The sequence below is a fragment of the Hevea brasiliensis genome, chromosome 3, assembly GCF_030052815.1.
Source record: "Hevea brasiliensis isolate MT/VB/25A 57/8 chromosome 3, ASM3005281v1, whole genome shotgun sequence".
NCBI lineage: Eukaryota > Viridiplantae > Streptophyta > Magnoliopsida > Malpighiales > Euphorbiaceae > Hevea > Hevea brasiliensis.
The window spans coordinates 24,056,028-24,079,030 of NC_079495.1; the positions used below are offsets into that span (position 1 = coordinate 24,056,028).

The 23,003-nt window shown below is 31.7% G+C and overlaps 1 protein-coding gene across 1 annotated transcript; it reads right to left on the reverse strand.

The window, feature by feature from the left end:
- Positions 1–11,607: 11,607 nt before the first annotated feature.
- LOC110638820 (DNA repair protein recA homolog 2, mitochondrial) lies at positions 11,608–22,663 on the reverse strand. The gene is made up of 8 exons (XM_021789511.2): positions 22,445–22,663; positions 22,283–22,343; positions 21,523–21,743; positions 20,989–21,076; positions 14,584–14,756; positions 12,961–13,104; positions 12,718–12,852; positions 11,608–12,317 (listed from the first exon to the last, which is right to left on the reverse strand). Exons 1-8 carry the CDS (start codon positions 22,523–22,525, stop codon positions 12,039–12,041), a joined length of 1,182 nt encoding a protein of 393 aa, XP_021645203.1. The 5' UTR covers positions 22,526–22,663; the 3' UTR covers positions 11,608–12,038.
- Positions 22,664–23,003: the final 340 nt, after the last annotated feature.

A 23,003-nucleotide genomic window follows, 5' to 3' on the forward strand; every position in this document is an offset into this window, starting at 1 on the left:
GAAGTAGAGTATACTACTAGAAGTGGAATGTGTTATGCCCCAGAGGGAGTTGAAAAAAAGAAAGGAAAAGTGAAGGTAGGAGAGCTAGCAGAAAATGTTAAAGAAGGTACCAGGGAAGTAGAAAAGGGAAAATCTAGTGAGCAGAGGTATGAGGGTGAATTGCTACTGCAAATGATGAAATAAAGTGAATATGATGTGATAAAACAGCTGAAAAGAACACTAGCCAGGATCTCACTTTTATCTCTAATTCTGAGTTCAAATGTACACCGTCAGGCACTATAAAAAGTTTGGAACCAGGCCTTTATAACTCCTAATATCACACAAGGCTAATTTGAAAAGATTGCTAGACAAATTCAAGCATCCAATGTTGTCACCTTTTCTGATGATGAGATCGACCCAACTGGTCTAAAGCACACTAAAGCTTTACATGTGACATTGAAATGCAAAAGGATGTGTGGTGGATAAGGTCAAAGGATGCATGGTGGCTAAGGTTCTAATCAATAATGGGTCTGCTCTTAATGTATTTGCTAAGTACTACCTTAGCTAGGTTCCCAATTGAACCATCTTTGATGCGTTCGAGCAACATGATAGTTAGAGCTTTTGATGGAACCAAAAGAGATGTGTTAGGGGACATTGAGTTGCCACTCTAAATTGGGACATGTACTATTGATGTCACTTTCCAAGTGATGAATATTGAACCAACTTATACCATGTTGTTGGGAAGACCCAGGATTCATGCAGTCAATGCAGTACCCTTTTCTTTCCATCAAAGAACAAGACCCAGGATTCATGCAGTCAATGCAGTACCCTTTTCTTTGCATTAAATAATCAAAGATGTTATTAATGGCAAGATAATTACTATTAAAGGGGAAGAAGCTATGCTAGTTACCAAGCCTCAGTCTGTCCTATATATAGAAACAACTGAACAAGCACTAGAAAGCTCTTTTCAGACTATAACACCCCTATTTGCATAGCCTGATATATTTCACTATTCCGGTGACCGGTGTCGGTCCGAATAATTAAGAAGATTAGAACCACATCTAAGACAACTAGATAAACCATAAACACAAACAATTAGTAATTGTTAATTAGTTAAGTATAAATAAGAAAAACGGAACATAAGAAGTTAAATGAGCCGAGAGTTACAGTGATGGGTGACCTTCTCGGGAATAACTGCGAAGTCGATTTAAACTCAAATTTCGAACCGTAAAAAGTGATGCCGCGGTCCTTAGGACCATTACGAACACAGTGGAAAAGAGAAAATCATAAAAAAGAATTGTTAAGTCAATCAAACAATTAGGTCAGGGAGCCAGAAGAAATATTAAATTATTTGCAAACCGGGTTGAACCAGCGAGGGCAATTTGGTCAATTGACCCCGAGACCTGACTCCTGACCTAACTGTCAAATAAAATTGGAGAAAAGAAAATTTCAGAGTCGGGAATTAAATTAAAGAACTAATAGAAAAATAAATAGAAAAAAAAAAGAAAAAGAAAAGTTAAAAAGGTAGTGACATCATCATGGTGACATCATACATGAGGTCATAATTAATTTTTAATTGCTTGATAATTTGACTAAGTCAATTAAAGGATAAATATACAAAATAAAGAAATAAAAATTATTTTTCCTTCTTCTTCCTCTTGCTAGCCGAAACCCATCTCTCTCCCTCCTCCATGAATTTCCACCATTAAAGAGTTATTCAACCTTGAATAACTTGATGTTCTTCCACTAAAATTAACCCTAAACCCTAGAAAGCTTCTTAAGAACCCTAGACAAGAGGTATAGAAAACAGAAGGAGGAAGAAAAAATAGAAAATTGGAGTTTTGGGAATCCAAAGCAAAGATTAGTATTCTAACTTTCAATTATATAATCAAATGCATGTTTAGCTATTTAAATAAACTTAGAAACTAAAGAAATGAGATGAGATTAATTGTTAGAGGACCAAACCTAAATTTCGGTCAACTAGGGTTTTGATGTGTGTATGCATGAGTTTGATAGATTTAAAAGTGTATGTGATCTTGTTTGAGATGAAGAAACATGTATATAGGCTTTGAATCAATCAAATGCAAAGAATTGGTAAACTAGGGTTTGGACACTTAGGGTTTAGAGACAAAAATGTGAGAAATGGGTAAATAATATGATTGACCTAGTTTGAAGTGGGAAATGGTCAATGGTGACCAAATGAAGGGTGTTGAAAGTGTTGGAGTTGAGATCAAATTCGGATTGAGTGTGGTCATGCTGCTGGCAGCATGACCAAGGTTCCTTTGAGGGACCAAAAATGAAAATTTACAAGTCCAATTGGTATGAGACCAATTGAGAATGAAAATAGACACTAAATGACACAATTTTTATTCAGGAACCATGCCCAAAAAGTGACCAAAACCTAGTGAATAAATTGACCCAATCCGGAAAATCTCAATCTGCCCTGTACAAAATGACCAAATGAACAGTGTTTGTTCATTTGGCCATAACTTGAGCTAGGCAGGTCTAAATGACTTGAAATTTTACCAGTGGATAGTTGAGATATAGACCTAAAACTTCCATGAAGAATACAAACCCAAATTATGCCATTAACCAAGTCATTTGGCCACCCAAAGTTGGTGACCTAAAACTGCCAGAACCAAAATTTGCCCAGAAATCTGGGTTAAGTCCAATCCAGCAGTCATGGTTCAAATGGCTATAACTTAAGCTAAAAAACTCCAATTGGAGTGATTCAAAAAGGAGAATAAACTTAAGACAATAGAAAACATTTTATATGAAGGAAGTTTTGCCAAATTTTAACAGAAAAATGACCAATGGAACAGTGCAACTTAAGACACCAAAACTAACAATTTGCAAATTTGCCTAAAAGACTTAAAATTTGAGTAAACAACCAAAACCAACAATTTTAGTGACCAAAATGTGGTATGTGGGTGAAGTTGGAATTCCCATACCTATTAAGCCTTAGAAAGTCAACAATTTGACTTGAATAGTGTAGTGAATAGTAACCCGAAACACAAAAATTAAAGAACGTCGAGTTTAGCACATTAGAGCTAGGTAAAAGTGAAGTTAAATTTATTTTTGGATTGATGTTAAGTTATGATACTGAAACACTGTGAAACTGTGTGTTTCAGTTGAAAAGAATACCGGAAAAGAACCCGAGGGATCAAGTCAAGGCCAAGAGGTGACTCGTATAAGGTTTGTGCACAACTAACTCTTTTGTTATATTTTTACTTCTAATTCGATTTGAACAAGTTTATATTATGATTTATAATTTTTTTGTGTTGAGAATTTTAATTTGTTGAATGGAATTGTATAAATTAAATGTAAATTTTCTTATGCATTTAAGAATTTATTGCATGGTTTTGAGAATCGTAAATTTTAAGTTTGATGTATTGCCAACCTTGAGCATGAATTTATGATGATCAAATATGTTGATGATTTGTAAACACTTTGTAAATAGAAATTGTTTTGAATATGATTTGAAACCACAGTTGACATGGCAAAATTTGTTGTGAATTCTCATTAGCTTGTCTAGTGAGATATCTCCTCCATTAGATGGGGCGAGTTACTTCCTCTCTGGCTTGCCAGTTGGGGAAGAATTTGAATGAGTACTCATATATACTAGCTAATCTTTGCTTCTCCCTTTTAGCCTTGGTTATTGGGAGAATGTGAAATGTCGTGGTGTACAACACGGCATCTATTTGAATTTTGGGTCATGGGATCAACTGTGTGAATTGTTGGCAACGCCCTTTAAATTATGCATAATTTGATAAATTGTGATTGAAATAAATAATTTGTTAGTGATTCAAAATATTTTTGTATTGTTTCGGAAATTAAAAGAAATGTAAATAAATAGTTACTATTTGATTAAAACGTTATTCAAATGAATAATTTGCATGAATAAAAATAATGATTTTTGAATGTCATGGATTTTGAAGAATTTAGAAATTTTAAATTTTTATTCATTATGAATTGTTAAGAATAATTTGTATTAAGTTTTAATTTATTAGTTTGTGCACCACTGAGTTCACCACTCAGCGATAGCTTTGTATGCTGTCGCAGGTGAAAGGAATAATAAAGCAGCTGAGCAAGATTTCTGAAAAGACATAGTGAGACTATCTTCGGGTATATCGTTGGTATACCCTTGTACATTAGCTTTTGATGTAATTCTGTAATTATATGTATGAAATTTCCTTTGAGCAGTTGTACCAACTCTTTTGTAATATATATATTTAGATTGTAATCAAATACAAATTATTGTAATATTATCTTGAGATTTTATGTATTTATAAAGTTTGCACTACTAAATTTTTAATACTCCCATGAATGTAAATATTCATTTTGTTATCTTAATGAGATATTTCAATGTTTGATTTAATTTAAACTGTGTATTGAATTGCTTGTGTTGATTTGTGAAATGATGATGGTTTGAATTTTGAGACTTGAGAAATTGATTGAGATTGATTGTGAAATTTGAAGAAGTTGTTGAGAAAAATATTGGGAGTGTCTTTATTTTCAGGTTTTGAAGAACTGTTTTCTTAAAATACAGACGGCACTCTGCCGAAATTTTTGTAAAAGTTGCGGAGATTTTTAAATATCTAAAAATTTAATTTATGTTTGTACTTTAAATAAAGGTTTTTAATATCTGAGAAAATTTTACCCACTAATTTAAAAATGAACAAAAATTATTTCAAAATCCCTTATAGTATATTTAATGGGTTACCGGTAGGCAAAGTACGGTATTTCATTAGGTGTACTACGGGAGCATGTTACATCTTACGAGGAGTAGGGTGTGACACAGGCGCTAGAATTACATAGGCAAAAGTATAGCATAACTTCAACTATAAATTACTCAATACACATTTGTAATTGAAAGTACAAAGTAGAGGTGTATTATAACAATTATTCTGATGTTCAAGTTTAACCCTATATTTAAAATACAAATGCTAGTAATACAACAGTAACTCTCATAAATTACTCGACCTTAAAGTTTATGCTGGTACGTGAGGACATCAAAAATAGTTTTATATATCTAATACACCATGCACATGAATGGCCACTAAACTTGAAGTGTGAAAAAGCAAAGGCCCGCTTGACCTTGTGTTAAAATATTTAATAAATCTAAGGATTTGTTTTGGCAAAATGCCTTTCCCTAATCTTTGCTCACATAGTATAAATCAAACTATGAGGTTCATTCTTCTTGTAAGTATGTCCATTAGCTTGGTGGGTATAGAATTCTAAATATTTTCTCAAAGCTTGGCACTTGGTCCATTGCATGTCACCTTCTTCGATGGGGCACACATATTCCCGTGGACAAATATATAAATTTTTTCCCAAACCAAGTGTAGGGAGGGGGCGTGAGGCGAAATATCATCCATTAGAATTATATAAAATACACCAGGTAATGCCCATAAAAGATGGTGGAGTCACAATGGTCTCACTTTAGTACCACCTCCTTAGGCAGCATTTCCTAGACGTGCACTTCCTACAATCCTAATAGAATCAAACCACTGGTAAGTATCGTCTTCCCATAACACTACCACGGTACTAAGGATTTATGCCACGAAGACATAGATAGACAGGAGTCGTCACCCAGGTAATAACCGGGACATATTCAGTGTTTCTTTCGAGGGTCATGGATAGCAACTGACTCCTTGCAGAGTTTCCACAACCGTCATTACCATAGCCCAATGTCTAGGTTCGGAATAGTAGGTACGTAAGGGGAAGGTGTTAGGCACCCCTTACGCCTAGTCTAACCTCATTAATTCGAGTGTCAGTCCTCTACTAATGTTTCTAAAAGTCTTGTTTATTATTCCTTTATTAAACTTCATCCTAAAAAATGCAATTCTAATCCTACACACACAAGTAATTCACAAAAGGGTTGTTGTTTATATACAATTTTCATGCACAAGTAATTCCTATCTATGGGGTTGCTAATTATTTAAATGATATTTACCAGATGACTAAAATTAATTTATTATTGAGAATTTAATTTACAAACAAATTCAATTTCAAATAACCCTACATTTCTATTTAACCTAATTAATTAATTTTCACCAAGTTACCCTAAGGATAATTGAACTAAGTTAATTATGTACATGTGTAATTTATTTTAATATCACATAAGGCCTAAATAATCACAACCTAATAAAGATTTCTAACATGCAAATTTATTTTACAATTATCAAGTTTTAAATTAAATTTATTTGCCAATGTTAATTTAATTTACAAACAAGATTAATTTTAATTTATAAAGTATTTATTTAAATTAATTACATGCAAAAGTCAATTAAATTAAAAACAAAGTTAATTTTAATTTACCAAATAAAAATTCTATTATTACTACAATTTCATGCCTATGGTTATTCGAGGAGTTTAGAGCTACTTACTTGTTGGTAAATGCAGTTGCCATTGGGGCAAGCTACCCTTAAAAAAGGGTCTTCTCTTCTAGTATGGCAATGATATCCCTGGCTTACTCCCGTTTAGCTCCACATAAGCTCCACACAAATGCCCTCTTTGGTACTTACCTTAGGGCTACTTACCAATTTTGTTTGTAATAAAAAATAAAGAAATTAAAGAAAATAAAAGAAATAAAGAAAATATTAATAACAATTTACATTGGATTCTAACTCTAGTTTCCTAAAGGGTTAAGGTTCCTAATTAATTACAACTACCTAATGGTCTAAGTATTCTAACATGATCCAAATGCTTCATAACACTTCTTGAATTAAAACAACACAGAAAAATAGATCAAATATCAATTAAAACCCAAGAAAATACAGGAACATGCATAAATATACAATTTCTAAATTCTGGCAAATTAACTGTAGCAAGAAATCCGATTTTTTAAAAATAGTTAGACATGCCTAAAAATCATAAAAAAAAAAAATTACAGAAGATAGCTTACATATCATACAAGATCATAAAATTTATAAATCAAATAAAACCCTAGCCGAATGGTCTACATAGATCGTAACTTTTCTAAGTGACAAAATCATACTACTTTTTTGTAAAATTCATAACTCATTAACCACAATAGATATGAATGCAAAATCAATTGGAAAAAATTTATAAGATTCTGAAATTAATTTTAGATACTAGATTTACACAAAAATATTAAGAAACATGGGAGATATGGACTCCACAAGTCGGGTATCCTGCAAATCGGATTTTATAGGAACCCTAACTTCAAACAACCACAACTTACAAAATATTAAAGCTTTTTAGTGATTCTTGAGCCTAAAATTAATAGAATTTCATGTAGAATATGAATATAATTTTTATAAATTTTTTGCAGATTCAGAAAATAACGAAAAATAATAAAAATACGACAGACAGAAAACTGAATATGTGCAGAGTTGTGTATCCTCTCAAATTAAACATGATTACAAGATTTATATGAACATATAAAATAAATTAAAAAAACAAAGAACATAGGATTAAACATTACATGGTATAGATCTTGAAAAGAAAATAAAAAAAAAAAAAACTAACCTTTAAGAAATATCGTTAGGAAGAAAGAAGAACTAAAAGAATTTTGGCTATTCCTCTCTTTAATTTTTTTTTTTTTCTTCCCCTCCACCTCCTTCCTTTTTCTTTTTTTTTTTTTTTTCTCCCCTCTTTTTTTTTATCAGTGGGGTATTTATGGGGTTTTGGGAGAGAGGTGTGACAGGATTTGGAGTCCTAGTGTGATAAATTTCAGATAACTTAAACAACTAGGATTGCAGAATTTGAGTGAGACTGAAATATGAATGAGATGTTTCAACTAATGGGAATAGAAGGAAAGGGGAAGGCACTAATAGGGAGTGAGGAAGAGGTGTGGTAAGGTTTGAAGTCCTAGTGTGATAAGGTTCAGATAACTTAAACAATTGGGATCGAGGAATTTAGGTGAGACTGGGATATGGGTGAGGTGTTCCAACCAATAGGAATATAGGGATAGAGAAAAAGATATTTTCTTATTTTAATTTTTAAAAAATAAATTAAATAGGTCTTATTTAAAATTTCTAACTAGGCTTTCTTAGGTCCATGGTGCCCAATTAAACTCAATTAGGTCCATTTAAGAATTACCCATATTAAATTTAAACAAAACAAAATTCTATTTAAATTAAATTAATTTCCCAAAAAGCATATTATTATTATTATTATTATTATTATTATTATTATTATTATTATTATTATTATTATTATTATTATTATTTTCAAGATCATGCCACGAAATTAATAATTTAGTTCTATGCCTTCAGTTATATCTTACAGTCATACAATTTTTCATTATCGGGTTTTCCACAGCCTCAATGCACATACTCATCACAAAATAAGGGTCTACACCAAGAAATATTGTTTTGAATGAAAACCAAGCCAAATTAAAAATTTACAATCTAGTTTGGTTTTTTAATTCAATTAATACAAAACCAAACATTACAAATGTATTTTTTAAAAAATAAATAAAATTATTAATTTTTCCAAGAGAGATATTATAATTGAAATAGATAAGTCCTTGAAAATTTTTTGACTTTGATTAAGATACAAACCAAAGCTATAGCTAAAGAATCATGAGCAAATGTGTGATTTCAATGTCAAATGGTGAAACAACCAAAACCTATCCTTTAAATGCCATAACTAAACTTAAAAACCAATTAACTATAAGCTTCCAAATAATAAGCTTCCATAACATACCTTACCAGGATTCAACCAATCTCCCTCATGAGTGCAACTCCCCCTAACAAAGGTCGCAAGGAGTTGCATCAATGTAAAGGCCAATGTTAGATTTATGACCAAAAACTCAAGTTGATTTGGAATATAGTTGAAGACACTCTTTGTAGTGTAGTAGTTGTAGTAGTAAATATATATTAGATTATGTTTAGAAGAGACTGAGAGGACTAACTAATGAGTTAGAAATAATATTTTTATATAGTAGCAATGGGTTAGAAATGAAACTAATACATCATTAACCTGAAACTAATCCATCATTAACCTATCCGTCAATAATAATAAAAAATCCCTGATCCATTGTTTATCGATATTATTAGCAACGAAATTACATCTGTCACTAAAGGTCTTATTTTCTTGTAATGTGTATATCACTAACATTAGCTCCATTGGGAACCCACAAATTGAGCACCAAAAATTTTTCCTTCACAAGACTATGTAGGAGAATAATTGTTTTGTAGAAGTGGTGGGGCATTTGATGAGGCATCACAAACAAAGGTTAGCTAAGAAGTGACTCTCCCTGAACTATATAAGGATCTTGTCAACTTTTGCTATAAGGTGAATTTTATACTTTGTTTATCTCAGTTTTGTTGCTCTTTGGCTAATTTAATTCATGTATGCCTTTAATCGACAATAAGCTCATTCAAACTTAAGCTGCAACTTAGCATTCTTAAGGAACAATAGAAGTTCAAGACGATAAGGATAAATCTTCATACATCTACCATAATGGAGACCGAGATGAGTGAAATTTTAAAATACAATCATTGTATGTACAACGATTTTATTATAATGGTCAATTATGATGAGTTTTACATGAATCTCATCATAATTTGTTATACATATAACAGTTGTATTAAATAATTTCTCCCGAGATAGGAAAGTTGAAGAGAAAGTTATCGCATTGAATAAGTTACTATTATTATTTAAAAAATTAACATTAAAAAATATAGAAGTTCAAGAATTCAAAAAAAAAATTAAAATAGCAAAATAATTTTTTAAAATGTGCCTTTAATTTTAGTTGTTTAAGGAAAAAAAAATAGCGTGGCATAGTTAAAAGAGCAACACAACTCTTTTCGTTTTAGTATGGTATTATTTCAACAGAGCACGCATTCTATATATATATAAGAATAATATAATAATTATAATATGTATATTATGATGTTTTATATTATTTTATTTATTAAAATGAAAAAGATATTTTTAATAATATTTTTATTATAATTAAAATAATTTTAATAATGATTTTTTTTTATATATAATTTAGTTTGATTGAGAGTTTAAACTTGAGATCTCATAGTTTTAAAAATCACTCAAATATTACTAAATTAATATTTATTGATAATGAAATAATTAAATAGGTTAAAATTAATTAAAATTATAATAAATAAACAAAAGTAATTATATAGAAAAAGGAATAGTTTGACATTGCTCTCCAAAAAAGTCACTTTTAAAATTAAATTTAATAATGTAATGAGAAAAAGTAAATTAGAAATTAAAAAAAAAAAACAAAGTAACAAAAAACAAAAGGCCTATATTTTGATTCTTAAAATATAAGTCAATAATCACATAAACTTTTAAGCATTTAAAGGTTCTAATAAACCCTTTAAATTCTAAAAAAGATTAAATAAATTTTTTAAATTTTAAAAATTGATCAAATAAGCTCTTAACAAATAAATAAGCCTCTCAAATTTTAAAAAAAGAAAGTCCTTTAACGTTTAAAAATAGAACAAAAAAGACAAGTACCTTCAATTCAAATCTAGCCAAGATTGTGCATAAAAATATCTGATGTACAGGATACTCATTATCAATTATCCATATCTGATTTACAATATCTAGATAGATATTTACTTTATCCTATAATAAATTAATAAGTTGTTCTTTGATAAATAGTTTAATAAGTAATTTTGACTAAATTTGAATTGAAAACAAGTTATAATCGAATATCCTTTAATTTATTTTTAAAAGTTAAATAGCTTATTTGTCTCAAAACAATTAAAGAGCATTTTTTTTTAAATTTAAAAAACTTATTTAATTTTTTTAAAATTCGAACGAGCTATATTCCAGTCTCTTTTAATCTTATTTTAAATGGATCTTTTGTTTGGGGGGGGGGGGGGGGGGTGACGGGGCCGCGTTACATGCTCTGAGAAACAAAATCATTTGTTTTGTTTTGTAATTGGTAGAATGGTCAAAATATTATTATTAGAACAGTAAAGTAATATTGTGTTTTAATAATAATAATAATAATGTAACTCATTAATTGGCCTATATAAAGAGCCAAAATCAGACTAAAAGACCCATCTCCGTGGCATTGTTACACATCATTGAAGCAAAAGACAAGGTCCATTAAATTACACCGACGCAACCGACTTGATTTATAGAAATTAATTTATAAATATTTAATAATATAAGCTCATAAATATTTAAAATTTTAAATAATTAATTTTTTTAATTAAAATATTCATATATGACTGATAAATAATAAAAAATAACTTATAAGAAAATTTATTATTAACATGGTAAAATATTTAATCAAATAATCTTATAAATATAATACTTAGCACAAAAATAAAAAACTAATCCCCAACTTATTATTATTATTATTATTTATAAATTTAAATTATAAGTCTAAAAATATTATAAATAAACAAGTAAATTCATTTTTAAAATTTATGAATTAATTTAATTAATTTATAAGTTAAAACAAACAGCCTCTTATGATAAATTATGACAATTAAAAAAAACTATTTAATTATTTTAGAGTTTTTATAATTAAAACGTGTCAAATTTAAGTTTAAACTATAAACTGTTTGTTGATACCTTTTAATTAACATATTTAAGAATATATTTTTCTCAACAGAAATGTTAAATAGACCTTGCAAATTCATAATGCCTAACACTCGCTCTAACAACTAGTGAATATGCACCTTCAATGAGTTCAGATATTTGATTTATTCATGCACGTAAATGTAATCAAATGTATCCTTTCCAAATCCAAATTTCAGAAATTTCTTAAATGTAAATATACAGTTTTCATATATCGTTGAATTGAACCTCAATAGATTTTGAGGGAAAGCTACACTTACTTGCGGGAAGAATGTGTCCAACTACTGGGAAATACGCTTTCGAGGCTGGTAATCCCACGTGCTCCAACCAGCAAGAACTTCTAATTCCAGCAGCCACCCTTCAATCTTTGCAAATAAGCTCCGATGCCACTGCTGTGCCATTGTAAATTCAAATTCCATAAAGGATATTTTCCCAGTATATGCAAGTCCATAGCCAAATTGCAACCTCTTTGAGTTCAGTTTTCCTGCTTCTTTAAGTTAATCCAGTCAAATGGGTATCGTAATTATCTACCTTCCAAACAATTGTCTTCTTAATGCTGTAACTATTCTATGGAGAACCTCATAGTTTTCAGCAAGATAACGAGCTGCATGTTTGTCACTGATAACATCTCCTTCAATAAGGTAGTTGCTTCCTTCTTTGATGATGACTTGATGTTCACAAGCCAACTCCAAGATCTCAGATTCACAGCAAAAGCCTCTCCCAAACTGTATCCCAATATCAGCTTTTTTCATAGCAGGCGCCAATTTATTTTTCACCACTTGCACAGACACTGCAAGGCCACTTACCTAAAGAACAAAATTTTGTAAAAGAACTGTAAGAAGATCAATGAGAAGTTAAGAACCTCAATGGTGGAAGGAATGACAAAAGTTTGACATGCAAGGAAGACTTGAGATGATGAAAGCTGGACTAAGATTACAAAGGCGAAAATAGTGGAAAATTGAAGCAAGAAACAATAATCAATTAATTAAAGTAAAAACAGATAAGAAGAAAAAGTAGCTGGAAACATGGGAATTCACATATGATAACAGACCAATACCCATCTAGAGAAAGCACAGAATCTTTACAGCAAGATATTAAGCAAACATCAAGAGATTATCCATCATTTAAGTGCTTCAGCAAATAACGCATCTCCAAGGACTCGAATAGTATCTCAAGCTCCTTAGCAGTAATATTTAGAAGTTGTACCTTATCCTCAGTCTTGAGCAATCCTGTTTTGACCATTCTCAACCGCACAGCAGAATAGAATTTTAAGGCATTTCCCCCGCAAGTGTCCTCACCCACACATACTAGACCTTGTCCTGACTTTAAATTTGATCTAGTCTGGATTCAAAATACAAAATTAAAGAAGAATGTCACCTCCCATAACTTGTACAACACAATCATATCATGAGAACAAAAATGCTTGTAAATATGAAACTAGGCCTGAACCTGATTAAGAAATACAATAAGTGTTTTAGACTGGCATAAAGAATAATGGATTTTCCGGAGTCCTTGGCTAATTATTCTTGATTGCATGTCCTCCATCCTTATTATCGAAGTATCAAGCTCACGTTGGGGGACAAGAGCAGCTACCTGTCAACACCACATGGAAGACAATATTAGGCATGCAAATATAACCAGAATATGTGGGAGAGGAGGGAAAGGTTGAAGTGATCTACAAGATACCATTAACAAAGGCTCCAGTGGCACACAACAAAAATGAGCAATAACCACATTAAAGTATGTGGAGATATTGCCAACACAAGCTGCTTTTATGATGATGATGGTGATGGTGGTGATGATGATAGTTACAGCAACCATAATTACACTTCTAAGCAGGGAAACAATGCAACAGATAAATGAAAATGAAGATTCAGGAAAGTCTGTTGACATGTTAGCACACATTGAAGGTCTCTTTGAAAGATGTCAAGGTCAAGCTGGTATGGACCCAGTAATAGAAAGGAGAATCCGGTCAATCAAAGCCCAAAGGATAGGAAACACTCATCTGGGAGATAGGGTTGAAGGTGGGTGACCACAAAGCAGGCAATGACATAGGTCTAGATGACCAGGTGGAAGTAGTCAGTTGAGGTCGGCTGACTGATTTGAGTAAAGGAGGTTGGATGTTCCGAAATACTTTTTGCTATTTTTTTAATGGATAATGCAGAAAATTCTCTTTGTTGAACATTTCACATTTACAATAAATCATGCAAAATAAATCTAGAAGACAGAAGTTAACTTCTCCTTAAGCAAACACAAGCTAGGACTTCACAAAAATTGAATGCACTCACTTAGTCAAGCCAGTTCCCTTAGTGCAAATATGATTAAGTATATTCTCATTTTTTCCCTCCATTGCCTCTAAAAAAGATTCATGTTTAAGAAAAATAACAACAAATTGAACTCCCCCTATATAGTACAAAAGCAACCTGTCTAGACTCTAGACACATTTAGCTGCAGTTACCAGCATTTAGAAGCCAAAATTAAGGTTACCAGTCTTTCTCTATTTCCTTATTTAATTAAGTAATTCAAAATTAATGTCAGTGGTGCAGTTGCTCCAATTACAGATTGCTGTACTATATTGGATTGAACATACATGTGATGTGATGATGGGTTCACAACCACTTGAGAATTCACAAGACTCTAGACTATTGAGTATCAGGAATCAAGAGACGACATAAAAGCCTACAAGTTCGCAGCAGCAGTTAAATGAGTTCTCTGCTGAATATGGGGGGAGAGAGAGAGAGAGAGAGAGAGAGAGAGAGAGAAACAACAAGTGCACATGGCCTTTTGGCAATAGATGATGGAAACTTGTGAAAATTTGTCCATTTCAAAAAAGCACATAAACAATTTGGTTCATCAACAGCTTTGGCATAATATATTCACATCAGAATGACGAAATTTTTGCAATGAGTACCATGGCAATCCAAGATGTACTAAGCTCATTAGAAGTACTGGAAGCTACAGAAATTAATAAAAGCACAGCTGGAAGTAGCATTACAAGCATTACTACCCAGATATGTGTCCAAGAATGCATGTGTGTGAGAGTGCATGTGTATGCATGAAAATCAAACTTACACTATCAACCACAATCACATCGACAGACCCACTCTTGGTCAGTGTGTCAACTACACTCAGCAACCTTTCAGCTGAATCTGGAGGTGAAATAAGAAGATCTTCTGTGTTTACTCCCATTGATTCTACAAGTGAAGCGTCCAATGCATTCTCAGCATCAAGATATGCACAATATCCTGACAAAAGTTAGTTCGATGAAAAAAAAATAACATTAGACTTCTTACAGCCTGGATATTAAAAACACATAGTTACTCCCAGGTTAAAAACTAGTTAGTAAAAGCACCTTATCATTTCATATCAATACAAATTAAAAGAGGAAAAACAAAATAAATAAAACTTTCAAACAAGCAGACAAAATGAACATTATAAATAATTGCTTGTGATGCATTTCCATTTGGTAATGCCTCTCACTTATACCGCCACTCATCAAAATGAATAAACCCTTCTTAATTATCCCATCCAAGTCAATACAAGGAAGTGCAAAATTAGCTATTTTAATAGCTGTTAGGTATTTTAGTAGCTGTCAACTATTTTACCAACTGATAGCTGTTAGATATTAGTTATTAAAATAGAAGTGTTTGGTAAAAATAGCTATTGGATTAGCTGTTAAATGTAAAAGTAGTTATATAATCTTGTTGACCCTAGTCAAAATGCTCCCTAGTCAAAATACTCCCTCAACCTCTAAAAGCTAGGAGGAGTAGCTTTTTATGAACCACTCAACCTTTAAACACTACTAGCTTATATATATGTATTAAAAAAAAATAGTATAAATATTATGCCACCAAACAGCATAAATAAGTAAAGTAGTATTTTAACTCTAATCAAAATATTAAACACTATCTTAAAAGCTGTTGCCAAACAATGCCATAGAGAGAAGATTGAAAGATAGAAAACTTCAAAACAATAGAGTAATCACAGAGAATGCAAAGAGCAAACCAAGGAAAAGAAGTAAAAACAAACTGCGCTCATTTGTTGGCCGTTTTGTCCAAGTTGAAGTATTTTAGTTTCATCATGTCTTTATAATATAACAAATAAACTACTTTTTAAGTCAAAAATTCATGAAGAAATTGTGACAGAACTTGAAGAGTCCTTAACACTAATTTTGATACTCCACATAAACATAACCCTGAGTCCTGCCCTTTCACCTTCCTACAGTCTTGCTAAGTTCCAAGGCAAAAATGCAGTATTTAGAGAAAAGATGCTTGAGAGTTGTTTTATATGATCAAAATTTCAAACTATGTTTCTTAAGCATAATTATTAAAGGCACAAGGTGCACCAAGGTGCCAAGCGTTCTGGAGCCTAGGCGCAAGTTGCGCCCCTGACCTAGGTGAGGCACAAAAATAAAAAAAAAATCGCAAAAATAAATTATATAAGTACTATAAAGTTAATTAGTATAATATTAATTACATATATATATATATATATATATATATAATATATTATTTATTACATTACTTATTTTTATTTTATTGCACAATCACTATTGTCAATTAAATTGCATATATGAATGAAAATTATCATTAAAATGCATTATATTTATTTTATTTTAATGAAATATAGTATTGAAATGACAATTTTAATTTTGTATTGCATTATAACTTTAATTTTACTATATATTTAATTTAATAATATCTTACTAAATAACTTAAAATTATTTAAATTAAATTTTATAAACTTATTAAGAGTAACTATGTATTTAAAATAAAAGTAATTTATATTCAATATTTAATTTATGAAAAATACAATTAAAAATACATTGAAAAACACTAATAACCACCGGCCCATTTATTTAACCATTAACCCATTAAAAACCACTAGCCCATTTAAATATCAACCCATTACTCTTAACTTAGTACATGAGAGCTAACAACCAATAAAAAGAAAGCCCATTACTCTTAAATCAGTACATGCCAGTAGCCAACCAATAAAATATAGCTAAGAATACATTTATATATCTTCTTCTTCTTCTTCTTCTTCTTCCAATCGACTTTCCATAATGGTGGAGCTAACCTCATTGGGGGCAGGCCAAGCACCTTGGTGCATTTGGTGAAACCTCGATGAGCCTCTATGAGGTCACCCACCTTTGCTGGTTTAAGGCCATGTCTTCCCCGCCCAGTTCACCTCTCGTCTGAGGCGCACCATTTCACAACTATGTTCTTAAGTTTGTAGGGAACAAGTAAAAAGGGGGAAAAATTATCTATGTCCCTCTCAAAAGCATCATAAGTCAAACTTTTCGCTTGAATTGTAATCATGGTTTTAAATAATGATTTTTACGTAACATAATGGCCATTAAATACATGTTTTTTAGGGGGGCTTTACCATTACTTATGTTAAATAACAAAAACAAATTGGCATTGGTAACAGCCATAAGCCATTGCGTGCGTCCGTTACGTAATGGTAACGACCATTATTGTCCGTTAAGTAACGAGTAACAATAGTTGCTCAAGTGGGCATAGAGTCCTTTTATTTTGAAGTAGAGCGACAGATTTTCTTTCTGGTTTCTACACTTCCCCTTTTGTTTCTCTCAAATTTTCAATCTTTAACAAATCTTCATTTCTTAAGCTAAGATCTTCAATTAATGAATGTTTCTTTGAAGTGAATGAGAGCAATTAATCACACTTCTACATCCATATCTTGCATAGGGTGAATTATTTGTCTTTGTTGTTGGTGTTTTTGCTCATTCGTTGAAGAAAATTATGGTTTATGCTAAGTTGTTTATGAAATTTATAGTATGAATTATTACTTTGCCTAATTTATAGGTTATTGTCCTTTTTTTTTTTCTAATTTTTAGCTCTGTTTGGAATTATTTTTTAGCAAAATACATAAGTAATTGAAAACTATCATCAAAGAATGCTTGAGACCAAACCATATTGGGGCGTCTACACTTATGTACTAGGGCATTTAATGCTCTACTTGGCTATTATCAAACCATCTTAATCAAACATATTATGTTTCCAAACATCCATCTTAAGATTCGCACTTCTATCATTCATCTTCTAGACATGTTGTACCTTAAATGCCTAACATTCACTGTTGTACAATATAACTAGTCCGACAATAATCCTATAGAACTTAACTTTCATTTTAGATCTTACAATCGCATAATATGCTCGTCGCACTCCTCTATTTCATTCATCTTGTATTGATCTATGAGTTATATCCTCATCTAAAGCTATGTTATTCTGTATATATAACCTAAATACTTGAATTGATTATATTTAGACACCAAAACTTTATTCAAACAAATATCACCTCCATTCCTTGTATGAAAGCTAAACTCGCACTATATTTATTTCGTCTTACTTCTACTTAGCTTAAAAACCTTGCTCTCAAGAGTCCTTCTCCACAACCTCAACTTTTGATTAACTCATTCACTAGGTCCATCCACTAAGACAATATCATCTATAAATAATATACACCATTGAATATCATCTTGAATATGATTGGTCAACTCATCCATAACTAAGACAAACAAGTACATATTCAAAGTCAACCTTTGATATAAACCCACTATTATGGGACACTCGTCCATGTCCCCTCCAACTGCCCTTAGACTTGTGACCGCACCCTCATACATGTTCTCAATAACATTTATATACTTTAGATTGACCCATTTCTTGTCTAGCACTCACCAAAAAACTTTTTTCGGTACTCTATCACATGCCTTTTCTAGGCCAATGAATACGATGTGGAGATCTTTTTTCCTCTCCCCGTACATTTCTATTAATTTTCTTACTAAAAAAGATAGGCTCTATTGTATATCTATCAGGCATAAAGCCATAAAGCCAAATTGGTTCTCTGATTCTTTAGTAGTGTTCCCAAGTTTGTGCTCAACCATTCTTTCCCATAGCTTTATCATGTGATTCATTAGTTTAATACCACGATAGTTTGTATAACTTTAGATGTCTCTCTTTTTCTTAAAGATAGGAACCAAACGGTTCTTCCTCCACTCATTTTGCATCTTTCCCAATTTTAGTGTGCCATTGAGTAACTTGGTCAGTCACTCCAATCTCCCCAAGGCACTTTCATACTTCTATAGGGATACCATCTGGGCTATTAGCTCTCCCTATCTTTATATTCTTTAAAGCCTCTTAAACTTCGGCAAATCTGATTCTGCAAGTGTAGTTAAGATTCTTCTCTAAACACTAAGATTAAAGTCCTCATAACTCACATTGAACAACCTATCGAAATAGCATCTCCATCTCTCTTTAATTTCATTACCTCCTAATAAAACTTGTTGATTATTATCCTTAATACACTCAGCTTTATTTAGATTTCTAATGCACTTGAGTTGATTTAGATATCTATTCCTCTTTTATTTAAGCCATGTTAGCTTGTACATCTCCTTCTCCCCCTGTTGTGTCTCCAACTTTTGGTAAAATTGGCTAGAGATTTACCACAAGTCTTGCTAACCACTTTCTTAGCTCCTTTCCTTACAAAATTTATCCTCTACTTTGCTCCCTCTTAGGAGTGAAATGAACCAAGTGCTCTCCCAAGTGCCTTGCTAACCACCTCAAAGTGCTTCTTCGAGCTTGGTGTCCAGAATTTGGTGAGACTGGATCCTTCTTGATATTAACCTATGGTATTCATAGTTTTCTTTGAGGTTGGAATCCACCAAACTCTTGCCTATTTGCCTTAGAATCGGTCAAGGTCTCTTCATGGCTTCATAGTCATCTCTCAAGGCTTAAGACAAGCTCCAACAATTCATCTTGCTCATCTTGTGTTCTCTTACTTCAAGCTTAGACTTAGGCCAGGTGTCAACAAAGGTTAAGTTATTAATCATAATTTGTTGGAATCCTTATTATTTGGTGGTGTTGAGTATATATGAATATTACTTATATTTTATTTATTGCTATGAAAAACTAAATCATATATATAGTATTTTCTATTGATATTTCATTTTATTTCATATTTTTATATTTGATAAAAATTGATCATTAACGAACTTCTTAAACTATTAAAATTCAAAAGTCCAACGACAAATATATCTAGAATTTTATTATAGTTTATAATATGTTATAAAACCTTTAAAATGGTGGGTCATTTATATAAAATGGAGTTATAAAATGAACTATTATACTTCTAAAATATTGGAACATAATAATAACGAAAGTAATAAATAATGGGAGATATCCCACATTGGTTAAGTAACACTGGTGGAGGTTTTGTTCCACTTAAAAATAAATAACTAAACAAATAAAGAATGTAGCCCCCTTCTTTAGTATAATTAATGACCATTATAATTTTGTAAAAGGTGTCATTGTAATTATTAATTTAATTATTTTAATTTACTTAGTTTATCATTAAATGGGCATTTAGATTATAAATAATAAAAGTTATAAAAGTTTTTTTATATATAATTTGGCTCATTAAGCTCGATGAGTCGATCTCAAACCTTGAGTTTACAAGATTTATAACTGAGACAAATGTGAGATGAGCTCAAACTCTAATGGCCATTTTAAGGCTCAACTCTACTAATTCACAGCCCTAATCTCAAATAATGTCAATTAAAGTAATAAACCAATTAACGAGAACCATATATTGGATCCCCCAAACTAACAACATAGTAAGTTCACTAGAAAATGGTTTTAGCAAAAAGGCCTTACTAAGCCCAATAGCCCATTATTACTAGTTGGCTCACTAGCCCATTGTTGAGCAAGCAATTTTTCTAGAAATGTGGAATACATAGGTAAACCCCAATTTTGATTGAACACTGGAAATTGGCTTAGGTGACTAGAAGGCATAAATTGTCAATTATTGTTCAAGTACTTGATTGCATGAAATTGTTGTTCAAGCATCACATTGCAAGGCACCTATAGCCTTAGCCCAATGGTAGATGCATCTCTCAACTTATCAAATTTTCATTTTCAGGTCCTCCTCCCCCACACCCACACCCCCCCCCCCCCCCCCCCCGCAGCGGGGCCTCCTGAATAAAATAAATATAAGGACCACATTTACAATACATATAGAACTTTCAAGATAAAAATTTGGACTCATTCCCCTGATATGCCCTAATGGAATAGCAAATGTCAAAAAAAGTGAACAATATATGATATATAAGAAGAAAGGAAACTGATTAGCTGGCCATTAATCTTTTATGCCTTAAAATAAGGAGGAATGGAATGGAGACAAATGAAAGAAATTGATATTGAGTTCAATTTTTATTAGTAAATATGGTAATAACTAGATATTGGCAAGTGAAAACTAGAGCAATCATATGTAATTTTTAATTATATAAATAATTTGAATTATTTTATTATGTATTACTCAAATTTCAATTAATCAAATATGTTCTTTTACTCATCTTGAGTGCCTATTTTACAATTTACAATAATGGAAAAGTTATGCAAGCCATGTTACTAACTATTTTAATCGCAAAGCAAGTGTGATGAAGATATAAGCACATACCACCCAGTTTTTGAGCTTCCTTGATAATATGAAGTGCAAGCGTTGTCTTCCCAGAAGCTTCTCGCCCATAGATCTCAATCATTCTTCCCTAAAGAGTACAAGGTAGTCAAGTAGAGTTCATCATGTGGTAAAAATGAAATTCTAATTTTCCACAGCCTACTTAGAAAGTTGATGTTTGGCACATAAACATTCATTAAAATCCCAGTCATGCTTTCTTCAAACAAATTCAACTTTCACATCTCAAAAGACCTAAGAATTAAAGCATTGATATGCCAGATCTCTTCAACAGAACCTAAAGGAGAATCATCTAATAAATAATAAGGTTCCTAATTCATTCATCATGGCAGCTCCCACAAGTAAAAGCCATGCATTAAGGTGTAACAATCTAAGTATAAGAAGTAACTTTGGGGATGTGCGGCACTGACATCGAATGCATAGACCTCCTATTTAATATCAAATCCAAGGAAATAACTGATTAAATGAGACATAGTAGCAAAGCATGAAAGAAGAAAAGGTACTGTAAAGGTAAACCACCTTAGGTAATCCTCCAATGCCAAGAGCGAGATCAAGCTTCAATGAGCCTGTAGGTATCACAGGAGCATGCCGTGAGCTGAAAAACCGTTGCAAAGACAACATAGACTCTCTACCAAATTCACCAGCAAGTTGAGTGAGAGCCAGACGAAGTGCAGCATCTTTCTCTTTCGCTTCACCATGATCATGGCGTTGATCGCATTCAAAAAAATCTGAAAAGTTTGCTGGAAATACAAAAGCATTCGTAATTAACTAATTAGACTAAATCACCAAACTAAACATGCACTTAAAGCCAGATTCCATATAAATCGTATTCATCATCAGTTATCTCACATATATTTCTTAAAAACGGCTACAATCTTACATATAAGCACTTTAAAGAGGCCATTTCATAAGCATCTCCAGACATATAACAAGTTAAAAATAGAGTTCAACCAACCACAAACACAAAGTATTAATTTTCATCAGCGTGCTTGTTGCTATGATACATTTCTGAAGACACAATAACCATTTATTTGAGGCAATGATTACAAGCATACTTAAACCAACATGTTTGAAAGGGTTGGCTCAGTTGATACACCCGCATACAGTTGCAGGTGAGTCCATATATTTGACACCCATTAAAAATAATCTTATTAGAGAATCCCATAATTAGCAAAAACCACATAAATGATTTTCTAATGCAGCAATTGCATCTTCCGATGTCACATATAAATTGTACACCAACTGTATATTGAAATGCCTATGAGAAGTTACGCATTACCTACAGAACAAAGAAGCCGGGCTTTGCTCCCAATACAAGTGGCAGCATCTATTCTTCGGTTCTGGCAGAAAATGAGGTCATAATATCTATTAAACAAAAATAGCGCAAGTGAACACAATTATGAACAAAGTTCACAAACTAAAGAGAGAGCTGAGTAGAAACCTGAGGGAGAGGAGGGCAGAGAGAGCAAAGGCGAAATCTTGAGAAAGAATTGATAAGAAAAGAGTGAAGGAATGGCACCATTTCTTTGTGATAAGGTTTAGATTTTATAAGGAAATAAATTTCAGATATTGAGTTTTGAAGAAGGCATCGGCGCCATCTCCTTTCTGTTCTCTGCTGCGAGGGATTTCAGTTTTTACCGGTTATACCCCTTTTGACCCTGAGTACGAGCTTTTAACAATTTGACCGTATTTCCTTGGGCATTCTTTTGTTATTTACTTCTTTCTTTCCTTTTTTTAATTATTATTTAATTTCTCTAATTTAACGACATTAATTACTTAATTTTTTTTATTTTAAAAAATTAATTAATCAATTTATATATTTTTATTTTATTAGTCTTTAATCCGTCTACTTTACACTAATTTTTATATTAATCTATATATTCAGAGGGAGGAAAAATTATTGTTACTGAAACTAAATGATTCAAGGCTTAAAAAATCAAAGAGCTATATAATTATATTTTTCAAATTATCCAGATTAATATAGTTCTTAGTATAAATAA